The sequence below is a fragment of the Aotus nancymaae genome, unplaced genomic scaffold (assembly GCF_030222135.1).
Source record: "Aotus nancymaae isolate 86718 unplaced genomic scaffold, 86718_ANA_hifiasm-v0.15.2.pri h1tg000117l, whole genome shotgun sequence".
NCBI classification, from domain to species: Eukaryota; Metazoa; Chordata; class Mammalia; order Primates; family Aotidae; genus Aotus; species Aotus nancymaae.
This window is the reverse complement of record NW_026988532.1, coordinates 6,594,857-6,615,971: the sequence shown is the minus strand read 5'-3', so window position 1 is coordinate 6,615,971 and position 21,115 is coordinate 6,594,857. Positions and strand designations below refer to the sequence as shown.

At 36.9% G+C, this 21,115-nt stretch overlaps 1 protein-coding gene across 6 annotated transcripts in view; it reads right to left on the bottom strand.

Annotated features, from left to right (window-relative positions):
* NTNG1 (netrin G1) overlaps positions 1–21,115 on the bottom strand; it is a 357,410-nt gene that overhangs the window by 62,211 nt on the left and 274,084 nt on the right. For 3 of the 6 annotated variants that reach the window (XM_021667520.2, XM_064371094.1, XM_021667522.2), the window contains exons 5-6: positions 12,353–12,379; positions 1,266–1,331 (exon numbers count right to left, since the gene is read on the bottom strand). In XM_021667520.2, coding sequence (XP_021523195.1) covers positions 1,266–1,331; positions 12,353–12,379 — 93 coding nt within the window. The remainder of the gene's footprint in view (positions 1–1,265; positions 1,332–12,352; positions 12,380–21,115) is intronic. The other 3 variants (XM_021667519.2, XM_021667521.2, XM_012466321.3) reach the window with 1 other exon arrangement.

Sequence of the window (21,115 nt, the reverse complement as noted above, 5' to 3'; positions counted from 1 at the left end):
ATTAAGATAATTCTATTTGCTGGTAATATATGTATCTAGGACAGTCTAGATTTCATCACGCTGATCAAGGACTGAAAACGCAGCCCTTCCAATTTGACTCCTCAACAAATTGCTAATATATTTTGTTTTGCTTAGCAGCTATTTCCTGGTTCCTCCTTTTGCTCATTTTCTCTTCCATCTGTATTCATTAGAGTTTAAAAAGAACATCCTGTATATAACTAAGGAAGATGGAAGCTAAAGATGTGCCTTTTTTTATTTGAAGAAGGAAGAAGGCAAAAAAATATAATCTTATATTAAAATAAATTCCTATTTATACATGATTATGTATATATATCATAGGGCAGATGTTAATATGAATTTAACATTACAATGCAGCTTATGAAGTTTATTGCCCAGCTTTTAAAAGTTCTCTTTCTTCCTGCATAGTCACATTTCTGTCTATCAGTCTTGTTTTCTTGTTTTGTTTTTTTTTTGACATTAGGAGTGAGAAAATAATTACTGCTCTAAGGACAGAGAACAGATTGCTCTAAATGCTGGAACACATGAATGTTAATTGATAAAGAAGATAAAAGGAAAAGTTCCAACAAGGAAAATTTACTGTGATATGAAAGAGAGAGAGATACATACACACATACACAAACAGAGAGAGAGAGAGGGAGAGAGAGAGAGAGGAGGGAGGAAGTAGGGAGGGTGAGAGAGACAGGGACAAGAATGTGTGAGAGAGGATCAAGGGAGGGTAGAAGAGAGGAATAGGAGGGAGGGAAAGACACAGAGAGCTTGCTCCAAATTTTTGACGCTCAATATGGAGCAATAGTCAGAGAAAACTTATCTTTCAGGTGTCACAATACTACCTCTATGTATTTTCCCAGACCCTCAGTACAACTGAGGGTTGTACTAGTTGGTTGACTTAAAAGTAAGAGGGAGACATTGAAAGGATGCCTGTGCCACTCACCCATTTTTAAGTCTTGTCTGTACTCCACACTGTGGTGGCAACAGAAGTCTAGATTTCTCTTGGGACTGACTGACCTTCAGTGTAATCTAGTAAAGATTAAAGTTAAAACGCTTCCATGCCATCTAATTTTCCCCTTCATCTTTCACTCTAATATTTTTGGGACAATCTTCATATTAGAAAAAAGATTGAATTATGATTCTTTCAAAGACATGGCATTCATGATAATGCTCTTATTTTGTGCTAAAAATGGCATATAGGATTTTCCCCCAAACATGTGGGATTTTATATCAGTAGGAATTTTACATGCTCCTACCTTGTTTTGGGTTAGGAACCTCAAGGGAAGAAATATTCGGCCATATCCTATTAAACTTTGGAGGAGCTGCATGCATCAGGAAAAATCAGGGTATGTTATTTTCATCTATAATGTCATTTGGTTTAAACAGAAAATTATATGGACAAAGACACAAATCATACATCTGCTCTTTAACTTGGCTGTGATGCACTTAAACAAAACATGACTCCCACATCAAACAAGAGCAAGCAATTCATGATTCCCAAAACATTGAATGGACATTAAATATATAGCTACTTCCTCACTAAAGCTACACATTTTCTTTTAACATAAGGTAGAGTGTTCTTACATGCACACAAAAATACAAATAAGGACTTCAGCAATCCAAACTATTATGTAAAGCTGGTGCCTGAAACTAGAAGATAACACTAAAGAAATAATTTCTCACTTGAGGACTCCATTCTCCTCAATTTATATTTACAGATATGAACTGGTTGCATTAGTCTTTCACGATCGATTCTTTGGGGTATGTTTTAAGTGTGAGCCATTATCTCGGAAAAGGAGTGGATATATTTTCTGTTTTTATATGTGTAATTTCTCAGAAAAGGAAAGAGGGATAACTGGTGGTTTTGGCTTATGGAGAAAAGTCCAAGGTGCTTCCAATTGTATCTAAGGTTTGTATGTATGAGTATGTATATGTTTTCATGATGCCTTACCTCAAAATATGTTCCTAGAGTTATTGGTTCCAATGCAGAAATAACTAAAAGCATTAATTAATTTAAGAATTTGTATTATTTATGTCTTGGTATTACTTGTGTCTTTCAGTTATGGAAGGCAGAACAGCCAGGCTAGGATTTAATTTTTAAACTGTTTTTGTGAAGGTGCCTAGGGCATGACTATTAAAGCAGCTATTTTTTCTTAAATTTTATGTATGTATGTATGTATGTATTTATTTATTTTTAAAAGAGACAGAGTTTCACCATGTTGGCCAGGCTGGTCTTGAACTTCTGACCTCGTGATCCACTCGCCTCGGCCTCCCAAAGTGCTGGGATTACAGGTGTGCACCACTGCACCCAGCTAAAGCAGCTATTTTATGATTAAAATCTTACCATCTATTGAGTCTAGCCTCAAAACCACCTGTCTTATGTTGTTCTTTGGTACCATCCAAGTCCATAAGGATGGCTCTTGCTTCTAAACTCCTGTAACCTGTTACTTTCAGTGCTCCTGCTTTCTCACCGATATGTGGACAGGCGTGAGTTTTAATATTGCTAGTTAAAATTTTATAGGTCGATTTCTCATCTCTCTAATTGTATTGGCTCTCTTTGAAGAAGGGCAAAGCCTTGCAGAGGGCTTCAGTAAATATCTGATAATTGAGAAATAGATATCAAGTGGCTAGGCTACTGTAAACAGGTATTATCATACTGCCTCCTCCATAATAGATTATTGCGGGTTCTTCCAAGACAAGAGAACTGCACTTTAACTTTGCTTTTTAAATATTTGTTAGAAAAGCTGATCTGATAGAGCCAACAGAGCTGTTGCTCTGTTTCACGCTGTTCTCATACATATATCCACAAAGGCAAAGGAAATCTTGATGATATCTATGAACATTTGTGAATAAAGAAAGACTGTAATAATTTTACGCATCTGTACTCAGGTGTTACTAAATAAATAAATATTTAGTAATAGGTAGGCAAAATATGCAAGTTACTGACCAAATGTTGCTTTTCATCTGAGCATTTTGATGATGGGTAGATATTGAATTAATAGGACAAGCCTACTTGATCTGTGATGATCAGCTTTGAAAAACTATTAAATTTGTGTTTTGAGGAAATTAATATTGTCTGTATTCCCAGAAACTGTTTATTTAATAAAGCTTTCAAAGTATTGGTGCTGTTTTACATTAAATGTATTTATATTATTAGCATCAGATTAGGACAATCTTAGTTTGGTGAACTAGCTCTCTCCACCTTTTTCTGTACAGAGACAAATAACAGGTAATAAGTGGGGGTGATGTTTGCAAGCTTAATGTTAAGTATTTAGTGACTTGTTTGTCTTAATGAAATGCAAGTACTACTATAATTTATTATTTTGTTATTGAGCTTTGCCAAGAAATTTAAGTAAAGATAATAACTTTGTATTAAATCAATTTTAGAAATGAGTTCTGAAAAATTACACTATAAATTAAACTTTATTTCATATTCTAATATTTAAAATATTTGTCTGTGCCTGTATTTTAGCATAACTCCTTTCTTAGTGTTTTATGATTTTTTTCCTCCAGAATGCCAAGGTTCCAGTTTATGGATTTTCTTATATGTATTTAAAAAAATTAACATAGGTCATTCTACTTTCAATTTGCTGAGACCTCCTGACCTGTATGGAATTATCAAGATAGACACCTCACTTACAATCTGTTCCTACTGAGAATATAATTTTCTTCTGTATTGTGTACCTAAAATATTTCCTTGCATGGGGGAAGCCTTTCCTTTGTTTTTGCCTGGGAATATAATTAGAATTTTTTTAAAAAATAATTTTCATTATGTAGATGCTCAACCTCCCTGAATGACTAAAACTCAGAACCATCAGCAGGCATCATATGAAAATCCTGATCGATATATATCTCCAGTGGGACAAAATTTTATGTGCTCTGCATTTTCCTTGGGAGGAAAAATGTTATCCTATAAAAATGAATATTGAAATCTGTGGCCTCTAAACTCCTATAGTGTGTTACCGACTGCACATAGACATTTTAATATTTGGCCTTCATGAGATTTTTTTAAAGTTAATATTTCATCTAATTTTTTAAATGTATTTTGTTTTATAATTACAAGAACATGTAAGAAAACTTAAAATTAGCCAATTATTCTCTGAGTAATTTTACTCTTTATTCTAAGATCTTGGCCTGTAGAAAATGCTCAACAAATATTACTAACATTTAATTCCCAGAAGTAAATCAGGCATGTTAGAGGCTACTTTAATAGTATGATTGAGACTAATTCTATCTTATCACATCCAGTTCCAATAAAAGTTTTTGAATAACATGAAGCTTCTGAGAATTCTTGGTGAAAAAAATTCTTAGCAATAGAAAAAAATGATAATACATCAACAATATTTGTATTGCTTCTTTATATGAACTGTTGTAGAATGTATTAATTTTTTTCACAAATCAGCTAAGGAAAATCTTTGGGTCAGTATGAGTGTCTCAGAGTGGTAGTTTGTTACAAGGCAAAGAGCACTGGGATTCAGAAGATGCGAGGTCTGATCCCCGTTCCGCCACCGAGGAGCTACTTGGCTGTTAATTTCTCTGGATTTTACTTTCCTTATCTGTAAAACAAGAATGCTGGATAAGAGATTTCTTAGGTTTCTCTCAGCTGACATGTTCCATCACTCCCGTGGTTTTCTCATGGCCTGGCAGCATCATACTAAGGTTCATGGAAGGATGATGCCTGTTGATACGAGGCATATGCCCTTTGGAGATTCTAGTGGATTAAGAATTCTTTGTGTGGTGAGAAAATTATCCCTACATACCTTGACTATAGACCTTTTAACTGTTAGTGAAACCCAAACTGAATTGAGAAATTATTATAAGGGTGAGGGGAAGGATCACTGCATGCTTGTAAATGACAAATCATTGAAGAATAGCTTTTTACGGAAATCACTTCTTCTTAAGGATCCTGGTTCCATACCTTTGGGAAAAATGACAGAATTTGTCTTAAGTATATCCCAGATCAAGGCTCCAAAGACTATGTCCACATATTTAGTATGGAGACCAAAATCACTTATTCCACAACTGCATCCTTTAAAAATAAAATAACTGGAATGTCTTTCAGTTGCTATCATTAGTCTGAATTTTCAGATTGTATCTGTGGAAAAGCCTAGAAAATAATCTATTTAGGGTAAATTTATTTAAGATATGGTGGTGTCAGTAAAGCTCAGTCTGGGTTAAAAGCCCAGTTCTACCACTTGGACAAGTTCCTTAACTTCTTTGCGCCTAGCTTTTCTCATCTGCAAAATGGAATAATGACACTATCTGTTACTCGCTGTTGTCAAGACAGAAGGAGTTAATATTTGCTTGGCATCGTAGTGAGCATTCAATAAATGTTAGTTCATTCTATTTGTGGTTGCTATTATAAATACAAATCAGATTACTGTACTATAAACAATTGTTACTGACTCGGAGTAGGAAAAATAATGTCTTCCCCAATTTTTTTTCAATGTTAATTGTGCTTAAAGCAAGTGATTCTGATAAGTTGAAAGGCTCTCTTAAGATACAGCTTACTTGAGGGAATAATCCAATTATAGGGCCTTTATCAAATACTATTATTCAGAAAGCAATACAAATTATTTTGTAACACTATGTAAAAATACTTGATTTTTAACCTTTAAAAATAAGAAAATGGTAATTTCTAAATTTCTTTTGGTTTAGAAGTACATCAGCTTAGAATATGAATCAAATAGTTTCTCCAATTTTTTTTTAAGAACTTACCCCCAACACTGTTACATGACAATTTAGTTGGGGCACTTGAAATCAATTTTTATGAATGAGAAAAATTAAGATTTTGGTTATAAAAATGAGACTCTGGAAGGAAATATTTTCCTCTTCTGTACCCAAGGAAAGCTCTCTGCATTGTAAGTTGAAGAAAACTGTGATAGAATTGCTAAACCTGACTGTCTAGGGCTGATGTAACACTGAGTCAAGCTACAAAGCAAACTTGAAGCAGAAAACTAAAGACAGTTTACTGACACCAAGAAAGCTTTAGGGGTAGAGTTGCTTTAGAGTATTAAGTTGTCTTCTATCACACATGGCATTTACAGAGCAGCTTTCAAGTCACTTTGTGGATGGCCTTTAAGGACACTGTAAAATGTAACTTTCCGATTAAGGAGAAAGTTTTCTGATTTTTTTCTAGCATTTTCTACCAATTAATAGCTCATATTTTCAGTTTAATTTATATAAATGAGGTGAATTCTAATGTCATGGCAGAATGAAAAAAGTCCTAGTTTGGAAATTGGACATTGAGCTGGAATTCTGGCTAGGTCATTATTCAGATGCTTTAGGCAATTCATTTAAGAGTTGGTTGCCTGGTCTGAAAATGATGATGTGGATGAGTTGCTTTTTTATTAAGTTTCCTAACAATACTAATGCTTACATAATTTTTGATTCTAAAATATGGCAACCTGTGAGAAACAGGGTACCACCATGATACGGTATGCCACTGCTGAGAGGATGTTAGTGAACCTTCCTTTAACATTCTCCTTCCCTGGCATATGAAGAAAACATCTGGTGGAGATAAAATTACAAGGTCCCTTTGGGTTTATATAGTCACTGCTGTCATTCTTCAGGAAATCTGGAAACAGCATTTTTTTTTTTAACTTAAAAAACATTTTAGGCACACGCCACATTTGGGATGGAAATAACATTATTGATGCCTAGAAAGAAATCCACAGGAAACTCTGAAGTTCTACAGGAGAAATCCCTAGAGCCTTGGAGGTAATGTTACCATCTTTGCAGCAACTCCCTACTCTCAGAAATACGGCATCATTAGACTGAGGGGGAAAACAGAGGTTAGTGTGATAGTGGTAGAGCTCTCCTTGAGATGGCATACAGAATTTTATTTTGTTATAAGCAACTACCTTGATGAAGAAAAACTTTTGGTTTACTGGTGCAGAGTATGTATAATCATGCTTCCACAATTTGCATAGCTAATTTCATGAACTGTTTCATGTTCTATAAAATATCTGACATCTATACATTTTCCCTGTTCCTTAATAGAAAGTTTGGTGGTGGAGGAATAGCATATTTTGAAAGGGGGAGGTCACAGTCCTCCATCCCTGTCCTCAGACACCATGCTTGTAAGTTCTCCAGCTGACAACACAATAAGGAATTCCAAAATGAGCTCTGACTTTTCTCCAGGACTCTACAGTTCCCTGCACAGAAAGGGGTCAATTAGGGACCAACAGGTCTTCTGAGGCACAGTGTAATGGATTGGAAAAAGTCTAGGGTAGGAGTCAATAAATCTAGAATTTTTCTTTTCTAATCTCTTCCACTTAGTATAATGCTAAGAGTGTAGCCTTTGCAGTCAGATAGGCATTCCTGGCTGTACTGCAGTGGGTGAGTTATGTGGCCACGCTAAACCTCAGATTCACCATTTGTAAAATAGAATTCTGTAGACATGTGGTAACATCTCCCTACAGTCCCTTTTACCAGGCAGTGGAGTGACTAGTTGGACAGTTCTCCATTGATAGTCCAAGAAGACTTCAATTGATACATCCTTGAAGTAACTGGCACAGTGTAGGAATTCACAGTTAGCATATTTAAAGTTTCGTCATTCAGCCTTCTGGAGATCTTGGCAAGTTTTTAAGCTAGGAATTTCCTGACCCCCCAGAGATAACTGGCAAAGGCAGAGATATCAGCTCACACTTTAAAAAAAAGTGGCTTGACATTATAAAGTCACCTGGGAAAATGCTAACACATGATAAAGTTAATTTGCTCAAGGTGGGCAACTGTTGTCAATAAAGATTGGTAAACTTAGTGGATTTTTAAAAAATTTTAAGTAGGAGATTATTTCACCTCCTCCATTGGAATATTTGATTTGTTCTTCAGGATTAAAGAGGCAGCTATGTCCTAATGTTCATTCAATTTTAGGATAACCACAAGGTTTCATGAATGTGAAATGCTAGTTACACAAATATGAAATGGTTCTGTGATGAGGATACTGGGTACATGATAGTCCCATAGGCATTTCACCTGGGACCTTAGCTTTCCTTCTAGAACATCAGCAAACAGTTCAAAATTAATGTAGCACACCATGCAATTTGCCATATTGCTACACTAGCCTGATAATTACATAAAACCTAATTAGTTAAAGGGCAATTCAAATGAAACTTTTATTTGGGGGATTTAGAAGTATTAAAGCAAAATAAAAAAAAACCAAACAAACACTGCAGTTCTCTGTATAGCATGACCACAATTATTAATAACCCTTGGGTGGGAAAATGATTAAGCTTGTTATTTTCTTCACGATCCAGGTTTGTACAGTAAATCAGTACTGCACAAAAATATTTGGATGCTGTATGGAAAACAACTTTTACGAGGTCTCCAACTGGCATAAAATGTTTTCAAGTATGCAAACATCTCTGGGCCTCCTGGACAGGCTGATAGATCCCTGCAGGTAGCATTTCCCTTGTGTAATGGTTTTGCCAATTAAATCAAATTAGAGATGATTTTTTAACTCTGTGATGAAGGCACTGCTTATTATAAGATAAAACAGGAAAATTAGCTATTTCCCTTAAGTGAACTGTTGTTTTAAATTTAATAAGTTGGGGGTGGGGGACAGGCAAGGAATAGCGAAACACCTTCATCAATATTGTACGCTTTATATAACATCACACCAGTCATTTGAAAGTAATTTAAGGAAATAGTCTAGAGTCAGGTTCACAAAATGTTTACATCTCTTTTCTTTTGTTTGTATTCTATTTAGTTCAAAACTCCAGGAGCTCTGAAATGGTCTTCCTTGATGTGATCTTCGTTTTGTGGATGGTTTACCTTTAACCTCTGACTCATCTGTCATTCGCTTTTGTAAGAAGTGATAGTCACCCACACAAATGTATTTGCACATTAAGCCAATTCTTGCCGGTCTAATTATGCTTTTTATAATATACTGTTTAACATAATTTGTGTAATCATTTGCTTTTCAGGATCAAAGATCAGATGACATATATTAGATGGTAAGGATCAGTTTATCCCTTGAACAAAAACACCCACACCAAGCCAATATTACTTTGGATTATCAGCAGCAAAAAATGTTCACTTGGATATAATTATGAATGTTTACTTATAAGTGCATAATACATTTAATTAAAAAATGCAATCTGAAGGAATTCCTACCATATCAGGTAAAGTGAAAACATAGCTCATATGGCTCAAAGGCTATCAGATTTATTTTGGGATTCATTAATTGTTGACAATATCACCAGTATTTTTTCAGCCATGGCCAAAGCACGTCAGAATGACTGAGTTCTAAGTCAAATGCCCTTAGGATGATTGGGAAACCTATTTGTTAATAGATAGACAACAGAAGGTACGAATGACCTTAATGGGAAATTTGTTTCAAAAACATTTTTAGCAGATGATCGGAAAGGATGACCAGTCTGTCCATGCATTTGAACCTTAATGCAGGCGTTGGCCTTTTGAGATCTATAGTGAAATTTATTAGGGCTCCAAAACCTATAATCACTGTGTATATAGCATATGTATGGAAACTGATGGTTATGTACATCAATAATCTACATTGATAATATACCTCATTTATTTTCCTTGAGATATACTGTGATAATCAGTGTCTCATGGGTGTTACATCTGTTATAATGGTATCTTTCTATACAGTTAGTGAAATTATATTCATTTATTCCTTCTTTGGGGTAATGAAAAAAGCCCTGGCAAACTCCCATAACTTAGCTAAATATCTGAACAGCTTCCTCTACTCTGGCTTGCACCTTGAAAACCCCATTCCTGTGCCCTCTGAAACAGGCGGCAGTGTCATCTACGTGTGAATTCTTGGCCTTTGCAGAGGAAAGGATTCCACGAGTGCACACAATAAGCACATTATAAGCCCACAAAGAAGGAACTTTCAAATGCCATTAAAGCAGCCTAGAAGATACAATCACGTTTGATGGTTTTACTGTAAATCTCTTTACCTTAAAAGCCAGGCAACAGGCAAGCTAGTCATGTGTGATGTTGGGTGACCTCTGGAAGCTCTTACATCCTGCTTGCTGGAAATCTGAGAAAATACCCATTGCATTCTAAGCAGAACAGCCAGAGGCATATCGAAGGCAGGGTCTGAAATATCACTTTTAGTCAGAGGGTTTTTATTAGGAGTAAATTTTCCTAGGTTCTTGATAATAAAGGTTAATACGTTTTTTCGAAGGCACAATGAAGCATCCTTTCAGGTCACCACTGATTTCAAAACAAAACAAAACAGAAATGTCCTGATTTGGTGTGTAAAAGGTCAACATCTGCTGATGCTCAGAGATGGGGGATGTGGTGAAGGCGGCCGAATGGGATGTCGAGTGAGCAGGACAGTTAAGAGGGGCCATGCAACATACAACTGACACTCCAAACAGAAAGACACCCCAACGCCAAAGAACTACTTTTCCATCCATCCATTTCTGAAACTTCTGACAGGCCAGATCACGAGAGCAGCCTCAATAATCTGTGTCAGCTTGCTTCTACTTGCTTCCCCGTGGCACTAAAATGCACGTGCAAATGCAATTGTCAAGGCCTGAAAGGAGCACATTGTGGGGTATATATACAGTTAGGCAAATGCCAAGGGGCATACTAAAGCAGAAAAATTAGACTGTTAGAGCCAAAGGTTTTCATTTGCAAGTTTGTAACACTGATGCTGTTTCAACAAGATCACAAAGAGGATGCTGTAGCATCAGGCTGGTATCTCTAAATGGATGTGAACACTACTTCTATTTACAAAGTGGCCAATTTTCATGGCATTTACCGCATCTAGCGCTTAAGAAATCAGTGTCCAGGCCTATTCACAAGCTCAAGTAAACTGGGTTGATTTATAAATTGGGAGACCTGACTGCGCATTTATAAGAAGCAGGAAGTTGCTTTATCCAGATTATCAGGGTATTGCTTTTTAGATGGATGCTGGGAATCGCAATTATTCAATGGCTGTTTACACTGTGATCACCGTGCCTGGCACAGCACCTATGACACAAGCCTGTGAGGGGTGACACTACCGTGAAAATTCTCTCTGCTTACCAGGCATAATCTTGCTAATAAATCAGTAATTTATTTCCAATCAGTTACTTAGTAGTTGTTGAAAGATTTTAGCCAGTAGAGACAAAGGGTGCAATATATAAAAATATGTAAAATTTTGCTGTGTAAAGTTATTGGGCATTTTCTTTCTTTCTTTTTTTTTTTTGAGACGGAGTTTCGCTCTTGATACCCAGGCTGGAGCGCAATGGCGCGATCTCGGCTCACCGCAATCTCCGCTTCCTGGGTTCAGGCAATTCTCCTGCCTCAGCCTCCTGAGTAGCTGGGATTACAGGCACGCGCCACTGTGCCCAGCTAATTTTTTGTATTAGTAGAGACGGGGTTTCACCATGTTGACCAGGATGGTCTCGATCTCTTGACCTCGTGATCCACCCGCCTCGGCCTCCCAAAGTGCTGGGATTACAGGCTTGAGCCACCGCGCCCGGCCGGGCATTTTCTTAATGCAAATTTCAGGCTTGGTATGAGGGCACCATTATTTTCCACGTGAAGAAGGAGCTACACCTGGTTCTCCCATGACAGCAGGGAGAAGGTTCTTTGTAGTGATACTGGAGAAGTGTTCTACAGATGATTGAAGAGGGGTTTCTCTTCAATTGCTTAGATTCATACTAACAAATGTACTGCAGGAATTTCTAGTACTCTTACTCCAAAATTCTGCACATATTTTTTTATACTCTTTCTCTTTTGAACTCAAAGCTAAGTAGTCAAGAAGACATAGATCATTGTATTTGAGAGGGGAGAAATGAATGCACAGAGTCTTTTTCCTTTATCTCTCCAGAAAGACTAGTGATCACAAACTTGCCTCTTTCAGGCCTTCACAAAACTTAGAGTTTAATGCGTTAACCAAATTCCCTCCCCTTGGTTTCATGGACTTTTTCTTGGGTTCTGATGAATCCACCCAAGGCATGCATTGGCTTTCATTTTCTGCTTTTTAAAATTATGTTAGAAATCCAAATCCAGTGTAAGAGAGAGAGTTCAATTTGTTTGTTGGTTATTAAGTATGGAAAAATAGGACTACTTATATTTTTGCTAAATGATGATGATTATCTAAGTAATTGCACCTCAGTCTAGGTAGCCCTCATTGGTTAAGAGTATTTCAGGAAAGCCGTAGCACTGCCATGTTCATGGAGTTATGCACAAATAATAATTTTCTCTCTGTTCTCACCAGATCTGTGCAGAAAATCAACACAAAAATGCAATTCATAAAAAAATACCCTATCACATCAGAAATGGACACTGGGAAAATAGCTCTGAGGAGCTGAACGACAAAGCAAAGCTAGCCTAGACTTGGTTTGGTGTTTGCTGTTGCTGTTGTTGTTTTACTTACTACCAATACTGGAAATACTGGGGATACCTGGAGAGAAAGAAAACAACAAAGAAAAGCTGTTAGCTAGTTATTCGTATATAACATCTTCAACTTAATACACAAATCTTAGAAACTTGACACTTGATAACATTCAGACTATTAGGAAATTAGCACACACAAAATATGTGTGTATATGTATGCATATACACATCACACACACACACACACACACACACACACACACACACACACACATTTCCAGCAAGTGCAACCATTCTGTTTTCATTCTAGAACCTGGGTTCATCAGAGTTAGGAAGTTAATACTCATTTCAGCATCTGGTTCAAGTAAGCCTCATGACATCCAACATTTTGTGTTTCCCTATAAGGTTAATGAATATTCGTATGTGGTTCAAAATAAGAGAATAAACCAGGCTTATATAATGGGCACAGAGTACCAAATATACGCTGTGTGGACCTTTGCAAATATATTCACATACACAATAGACCTTTGAAAACGTGTTATGAGACGTATGTGTTAGCTGTTGAAAATCGCCTGGCATTTTATTTGATTAATTTCATATAACCATCATTTTTATTCCTCTTTTACTTGTCAGATATGTGGATTAAACTCTGTAATAGAAACTTAATTGAGCGGAATAATTCAAGAATACATTAGGTTGTTCATATTGATCATGGACTTCATCGATTTTTCAGTTTTCACTTTAATTCACAAGTTGTGCTAAGGTAGTGGAGCCATTTCAGAATATGGCTGGACTTGGTATAAATGTGGACATGAATTTAGTCTGTATCCAGATTAAAATTCCTAACTAAACAATATAGTTCTGTGGTCAAGAGTCTGGGCTCAGAAGTCAGGCTGTCTGAATCTGATGTTTGACTCCAACTCCTAAATTTGACCTTGTGGCAAGTTGCTTATCCTCAGTAGGTCTGTTTTTTTTTTTTTTTTTAAACCTCTTAGGGTTGTTGCAAGAGTTATATAAACTGATAGATGTAAAGCACTCAGAGTATTGCTTGACAGGTAGTATGTACTAGATCTGTCTTTGCTATGATTACTATTATTGTTATAGCTCATTCACCAAGCAACATTATGATAGATGCTGTTAATTAAAAGCCAGAGATTTACATCTTCACACTAATTTGGGTAGCTGTGTGGGTGAGAGCATGTGATGGGAATCACACAGCAGTCGGTGAGAATTCTGCTTTACTATTGCTTAGCTGGGTGATTTTAGACAAGTCTGCTAGCTTCTCTGCACTGTTTCCTCTTCTGAAAAAGGGCTAGTAAGATCTGCATAGAGATGTCATGAGGATTGAATGAGATAATCCATAAAAATGTCTGACACATGGTATGCAGCCAATAAAAAATAGCGGTTAATGAGTTGTTCAGACTTGTTCTTCACATCATTGAAGTACAGTAACAGGTGGTAACTGTAAAAATCATTAAGCTTCTATTTTAGTATTTATCTTTGAACAACAGCTCTTGATTTATTTTAACTAATCATGGTAGCTTGCTCGGAGATTTCTAGCTTTGTATTCTTTAAAGCCAAGAACTATTTTCCTATTTTGTAGTGGGTAGGAGAGAATAAGAAATTAAGGGTTACTAGGATTTCTTTAAAACCCTGGAAAGAAAGAAGTCTGATTTTAGTTATTAGAATCATAAAAATATATTGATTTTAAATGCTCAGAGTTTGTAGTGCTTCAGCTTAATTACTGATCAACCAAAATTGGAAATCCAAATTTCCATTTCCATGTTTTAACTCTATGCTATGAATTTCAAGCTGAGTATGATTTCTGCAAAGGACTGCTGAATTCCTGACCTGACACTTCAATAGACTACCTTTGCTGCAGTGTGACAGTGACTTGGTACTGAATCTTTATTTTTTTTCTTTTGCAAATCCCTGTTGAGTGAGATATGATGGCAGCATCATAATTTTAGTATCAATTGCAGAAGTTCCAAATTTCCCCATGATTGAAAATCCTGCTCCATTGCAAGGCACTGCTTGCCTCTTGTAATCCATCAAAAAGAATGGAAGTTGGAATGGCAGGAAGAGACTTCTCAAGTGTTTACAAACTTGAATGGTGCTAGAAGCCCAGGCATTATGCAGGGCAGAGATCTCAGGGTGTTTGGCACGATACAATGAAGAATAAACTCGCAAGACTGTTTGATGCAGGACTTGCTGCAGCTGAGTACTTTAGAAAGATGCATAATTTTTTCATTCCTTTGGGGATACCAGTGCAGGGAAGCAATGTTCATTCTAAGTATACAAACCTCACCAATGAGGCTATTAGGAGATTCTGTTTTTCTCATGAAGATGTTTTCTATTACTTAACATTGGATGCTTAAAATTCAGGCTGTTCCTCATTTTGTGGCTTACAATTTTTTGAGGTGCTGCCAGATGAGTCATTTTTTTTATTCCTCTGCTGTAAAATGGGAATTGCTTAGAAAAGATTTTTAAACTGCTCATTTGAATAAAGACCTTTGAAGCTGAAAATATCTGAATATCAAGGGATGTCCACTAGGTATATTTTAAAATATCATTATTTTTTCTAATGCTTCTTATTTTAATGTCCAAATACCTTGTTTTTCGTTCTCTGCAGAAAACTAAAGAATTGAATAAACCCATAAATCCATTAAAAAGGCTACAGGTAAGCCAAGAGAAATTCCTCAAACACTCAAGGGAATAAGACAGAGAGGCCTAGAAATGAACTGCAACAATTTATTTCATGAAAGGTGGGGTGTCTTTGGGGTTTGTGAAGAATGAATCAATGCATACAATTCCATCTTACAACAAACAGTGACTGTACCTAAAAGCCACAGGAATGTGAGTCAGATTGTGCCCAGGAAAACTGTCTAGCCACATGTTGGCAGTTTTGTAACATTCTCTGTGAAGTGACAATTACCATGTAAAGAATATTGTTACTTTTGAAACTGAGCTCCAAAGGCATTTCTTTCCTTCCTCCTCCATATCCCTGATGTGAGTTAGCTACTCTCTCATTTTGATCCCACAGCATTTTGTACAGGCCTCCATGATCAATTTATCCATTTGTTTTTGCGTGTCTTAATGTGTTTGCTTGCCAGAGCTGAGGGCACAAGTTCCATGTCTTGTTCCTTTCTGTACCTGTTGTATCTGCCTGGAAAAGTGTCTGATGACGTAAGAGTTGCTCAATGTATATTGGATCAAAAATTTATTACTTATTTCCATGAAAGTTTCAATCATTGTGAAAACATCACTTTTGGTCAAAGTGTGATTTTATCCCCTATAAAATGTTCCACTGAGACATTTCTCAGAGTTCAGGATTAATGGACATTAATTATTAATATTAATAATAAATATTATCTTTGAACACATCCTCCATTCTAGTAACAAGAGTTATGCAGTGGACAAATTTTTTTTACCACTTTGCCTTCTATGAAACTCAGAGCTCAGTTTATGCTCAACTGGGGAAACTGTTTAGCATTTAATGTCTGGCCTATTTCCTTTCTATTCCTTTTCTCGGATCTTCTGTTGAAATTTCATTTTTTGATACTCTTATTTGTATTTGTCTTTTTTCCTAACATACCCAGGGTGAGTACAGACTTTGTAGGGCATAAAATGTTTACAATTCTGTGTCCTCTCTTTAAGAAATGGAACATAACATTAAACTATAAAATTAGATATATATATTTTTAATTTAGAAGGAGTCCAGTGAGGGATCCTGAAGTTTAAGCTCCATTAGCTTATTAAATTCAAGTGCAGAACAACCTCAAAAATACTTGGGAAAGATAAAGAGATGATAGGTAAATTAAAAAGAAGGAAGGAAGATACTAGATAAGTTAGTTCAGAAACAGTGTTAAAAAAAATGAAAGCTGAAAGGGATTTAAGACATCTTCTCATTTAGCCCTACCATTTTATAGAAGAGGCATAAAGAGATTCCAGTGCCTTGTCCAAGTGCACCCTTTTAGAGTCAACATCGGAGCATGTAATTTCTAGTCCCTGTGTGAGACATTGCTAAGCTTGTGCTGAGGAAACGAAGCACAGGTGTGCATGAGTTTTTTTTTGTTTTTTGTTTTTTGTTTTTTTTTGAGACACAGTCTAGTTTTGTCACCCAGTATAGTGGCTCAATCTTCTCTCACTGCAACCACCACTTTCCGGGTTCAAGTGATTCTCCTGCCTCAGCCTCCCAAGTAGCTGGGATTACAGGCACATGCCAACATGCCTGGCTAATTTTTGTATTTTTAGTAGAGACAGGGTTTCGCTGTATTGATCAGGCTGGTCTCGAACTCCTGACCTTATGTGATCCACCCCCCTTGGCCTCCCAAAGTGCTGGGATTATACGTGGGAGCCACCACGGCCGACCCCGGTGCATGAGTTTCAACAGAAGTTTCTGCAATTAGTATTATGTTATCATTAATGCTTCTTCTAGAATTGAAATGTCACTTCAGCCACAGAAATACATGTGTTGAGTAAGCCAAACGGCCATTATGCTACCACATGATAAAAAGACAAGAAAGCACATGCCTTGTAGGTAGTTGGAATTATTCTTTCCTCAATCAGCCCTTCCTTCTCCCACATTTATTTTAATGTCTGTTTTAAAGATATTCTGCTGCAATTAGCGGGATGAGAACCTAGTAGAATTACACAATACAATAATGTGATATTTTATTTATAATAATTTTACTACTCTCTCAACCAAGTAAATAGCTTAAGGGTACACAGTTATGCTTAAGGAAGTCAAAATCATGAAGATCTCAAAAATAAATACCCTCATCTTCAGAAGCAGATTAATGCAGTCCTAAAAGCCATAACTCCTTTTGAGAATCAATGGAAGATTCAGCAGTTTTTCATCAGGAAGGAAGCAGAAGGGATAAGGATTTGGCATGCTTCAAATTGAGGGGAAAAATTACCACTGTTGTGATAGATGGTTTGAAAAACCCATCAAGTAGGTAACTAGATCTTCTTATAGTCAGACTGCAGCCATCGGAAACTCTAACTCCAAAAAAAACTTCTTCAAGTTGAAGAAAAGGTAGATAATGAGTAGTAGACATTCTGCAGATTCATTTGTATTCCAGAGGAATTATTTCCAATGTCCTTCCAGTCCTGACCCTTACTATAAACTGCCGTTGATAGGAGATGCAGGGACTTGGTCTCCCAGGAACTTGAAAGTGAGGGAAATAAGATCGCCTTCAAAAAAATATGCTGTGAAATGATCATATAAATGATCCGAGCAAAGATAGCTACAGTCATCTTACAGCAGTAGCAGGGCTGGGGGCCTGAGTGCATGTAGCAGACTCAACAGAAGTGAGATTAACCTGATTTACCATGTTAACATATCTGAAGAGTGGAAGAACTAGCTAATCAGAAAGTAGAAGCCTCACAAAAGCAGCATCCAGACACATATGGTGAGAGTACCATCCTATCATGCTCTCAAGAGTGCAAGTGGTAACCTGTAATCTTTCAGACCTTCAGTGTCCTGTTGGCATGAAGAAGGCTGACTCTGTGGCAGGATGGATGGGTCAGGATGTTTCAGCCTGACGTTATTAACATTCAAGTCATTTAAATTTCCTGATCCCATGCTCACCAAGCAACCTCCTGATTATTATCTGATTCTGCAGGTAGGCTTAATTACAGGAAAGAGAATACACTGGTCATAAGGACTTGAATATTTTTGAACACCATAACAGTTATTTCATATTGTGGATGAACAGACAGGCAGTTGGCCACAATATATCTCCCCACATAGCTGCTATCTCCAAGGGGAGAATCTACTGCTTATGTGCTGGGTCTCAGGGAAAACATAATGACCAGAGCAGGTAATTGAACTGTTGCTTACTGTGTGCCTGGGACTGTTAAGGCATTTAGCCTTACATGTACTAATTCATTTAATTTTTATGACAATCTTATGAAGTCAATAATCCGGCTGATTTTACAGATGGAGAAAACTCAAACACATAGAAGCTAAGTAACTTCCCAAGACCATCTCAATCTGTTGGGAAGGAAATTTGAGCCCAGAGTCCAGGTACCAGAATTGGGCCCATGACCACCATTCTATACTGTCTTTCTATTCGTTTCAGGGCCCAGTCTTTATTACTCAGCCTTCAAATTAAAAAAATGAAAAACTATGAAGACTAAAATGTTTTTGAAAATGTCCCTGCCGTATGACCTAACGTGATTTGAACTAACTTGTGGCAAAACTGTACTGGAACTGATGTGAGAGCATTATTTATAGTTTTCCATCATTCCAGTTGCTGAGAATAATCATGTTTGCTGTAGAAATATTAAAATGTCTGATTAAATGGTGCTGCCGTATATTCTGCTGTGGGTATTGTTGTAATATACATACACTGTACTACCTTTATACAATCCTAAAGATTTTTTTTTAATATATACTTTATTGCACTTTAGGTTCTGGGGTACATGTGAAGAACATGCAGGATTGTTGCATAGGTACATACATGGCAATGTGGTTTGCTGCCTCCATCCCTCCAGTACCTATATCTGGCATTTCTCCCCATGTTATCCATCCCCGACTCCCTACCCCCGCTGTCCCTCCACTATTCCCCCCAACAACAGACCCCAGTGTGTGATGCTCCCCTCCCTGTGTCCAAGTGTACTCATTATTCAACACCCACCTATGAGTGACAACATGCAGTGTTTGATTTTCTGTTCTTGTGTCAGTTTGCTGAGAATGATGGTTTCCAGATTCATCCATGTCCCTACAAAGGACACAAACTCATCATTTTTTATGACTGCGTAGTATTCCATGGTGTATACATGCCACATTTTCCTCGTCCAGTCTATCATCGATGGGCATTTGGGTTGGTTCCAGGTCTTTGCTATTGTAAACAGTGCTGCAATGAACATATAAGTGCATGTGTCTTTATAATAGAATGATTTATAATTTATGGGATATATATCCAGTAATGGGATTGCTGGGTCAAATGGAATTTCTATTTCTAGATCCTTGAGGAATTGCCACACTGTCTTCCACAATGGTTGAACTAATTTACACTCCCAACAACAGTGTAAAAGTGTTCCTATTTCTCCACATCTTCTCCAGCATCTGTTGTCTACAGATTTTTAAATGATCGCCATTCTAACTGGTGTGAGATGGTATCTCAATGTGGTTTTGATTTGCATTTCTCTAATGACCAGTGATGATGAGCATTTATGCATATGTTTGTTGGCCTCATACATGTCTTCTTTTGAAAAGTGTCTGTTCATGTCCTTCACCCACTTTTGAATGGGTTTGTATGTTTTTTTCTTATAAATCTGTTTTAGTTCTCTGTAGATTCTGGATATTAGCCTTTTGTCAGATGGGTAGATCGCAAAAATTTTCTCCCATTCTGTTGGTTGCCAGTTCACTCTAATGATTGTTTCTTTTGCTGTGCAGAAGCTCTGGAGTTTAATTAGATCCCATTTGTCTATTTTGGCTTTTGTTGCCAATGCTTTTGGTGTTTTAGTCATGAAGTCCTTGCCTATGCCTATGTCCTGAATGGTTTTGCCTAGGTTTTCTTCTAGGGTTTTTACAGTGTTAGGTCTTATGTTTAAGTCATTAATTCATCTGGAGTTAATTTTAGTGAAACGTGTCAGGAAGGTGTCCAGTTTCTGCTTTCTGCACATGGCTAGCCAGTTTTCCCAACACCATTTATTAAACAGGGAATCCTTTCCCCATTGCTCGTTTTTGTCAGGTTTGTCAAAGATCAGATGGTTATAGATGTGTGGCATTGCCTCTGATGCCTCTGTTCTGTTCCACTGGTCTATATCTCTGTTTTTGTACCAGTACCATGCTGTTTTGATTACTGTAGCCTTGTAGTATAGTTTAAAGTCAGGTAGCGTGATGCCTTCAGCTTTGTTCTTTTTGCTTAGGATTGACTTGGCTATGCAGGCTCTCTTTTGGCTCCATATGAAGTTTAAGGTGTTTTTTTCCAGTTCTGTGAAGAGGTCACAGGTAGCTTGATGGGGATAGCATTGAATCTTTAAATTACTTTGGGTACTATGGCCATTTTCACAATATTGATTCTTCCTAACCATGAGCATGGAATGTTTTTCCATCTGTTTGTGTCCTCTCTTATTTCGTTGCGAAGTGATTTGTAGTTCTCTTTGAAGAGGTCCTTTACATCCTTTGTTAGTTGTATTCCTAGGTATTTTATTCTCTTTATAGCAATTGTGAATGGCAGTTCGTTCTTGATTTGGCTCTCTTTAAGTTTGTTATTTGTATATAGGAATGCTTGTGATTTCTGCACATTGATGTTGTATCCTGAGACTTTGCTGAAGTTGCTTATCAGTTTCAGGATTTGGGCTGAGATGATGGGGTCTTCTAAATATACAATCATGTTGTCTGAAAATAGAGACAATTTGACTTCCTCCTTTCCTAATTGAACATCCTTTATTTCTTTTTCTTGCCTGATTGCTCTGGCTAGAACTTCCAATACTATATTGAACAGGAGTGGTGAGAGAGGGCATCCTTGTCTAGTGCCAGAATTCAAAGAGAACGCTCCCGGTTTTTGCCTATTCAATATGTCGTAAATAGCTTTTATTATTTTGAGATACATTCTATTGATTCCTAGTTTATTGAGAGTTTTTAGCATAAAAGGCTGTTGAATTTTGTTGAAGGCCTTCTCTGCATCTATTGAGATAATCATGTGGTTTTTGTCCTTGGTTCTGTTTATGTGATGAATTACGTTTATAGATTTGCATATGTTGAACCAGCTTTGCATCCCCAGGATGAAGCCTACTTGATCATGACGGATAAGCTTTTTGATGTGCTGCTGCAATTGGTTTGCCAGTA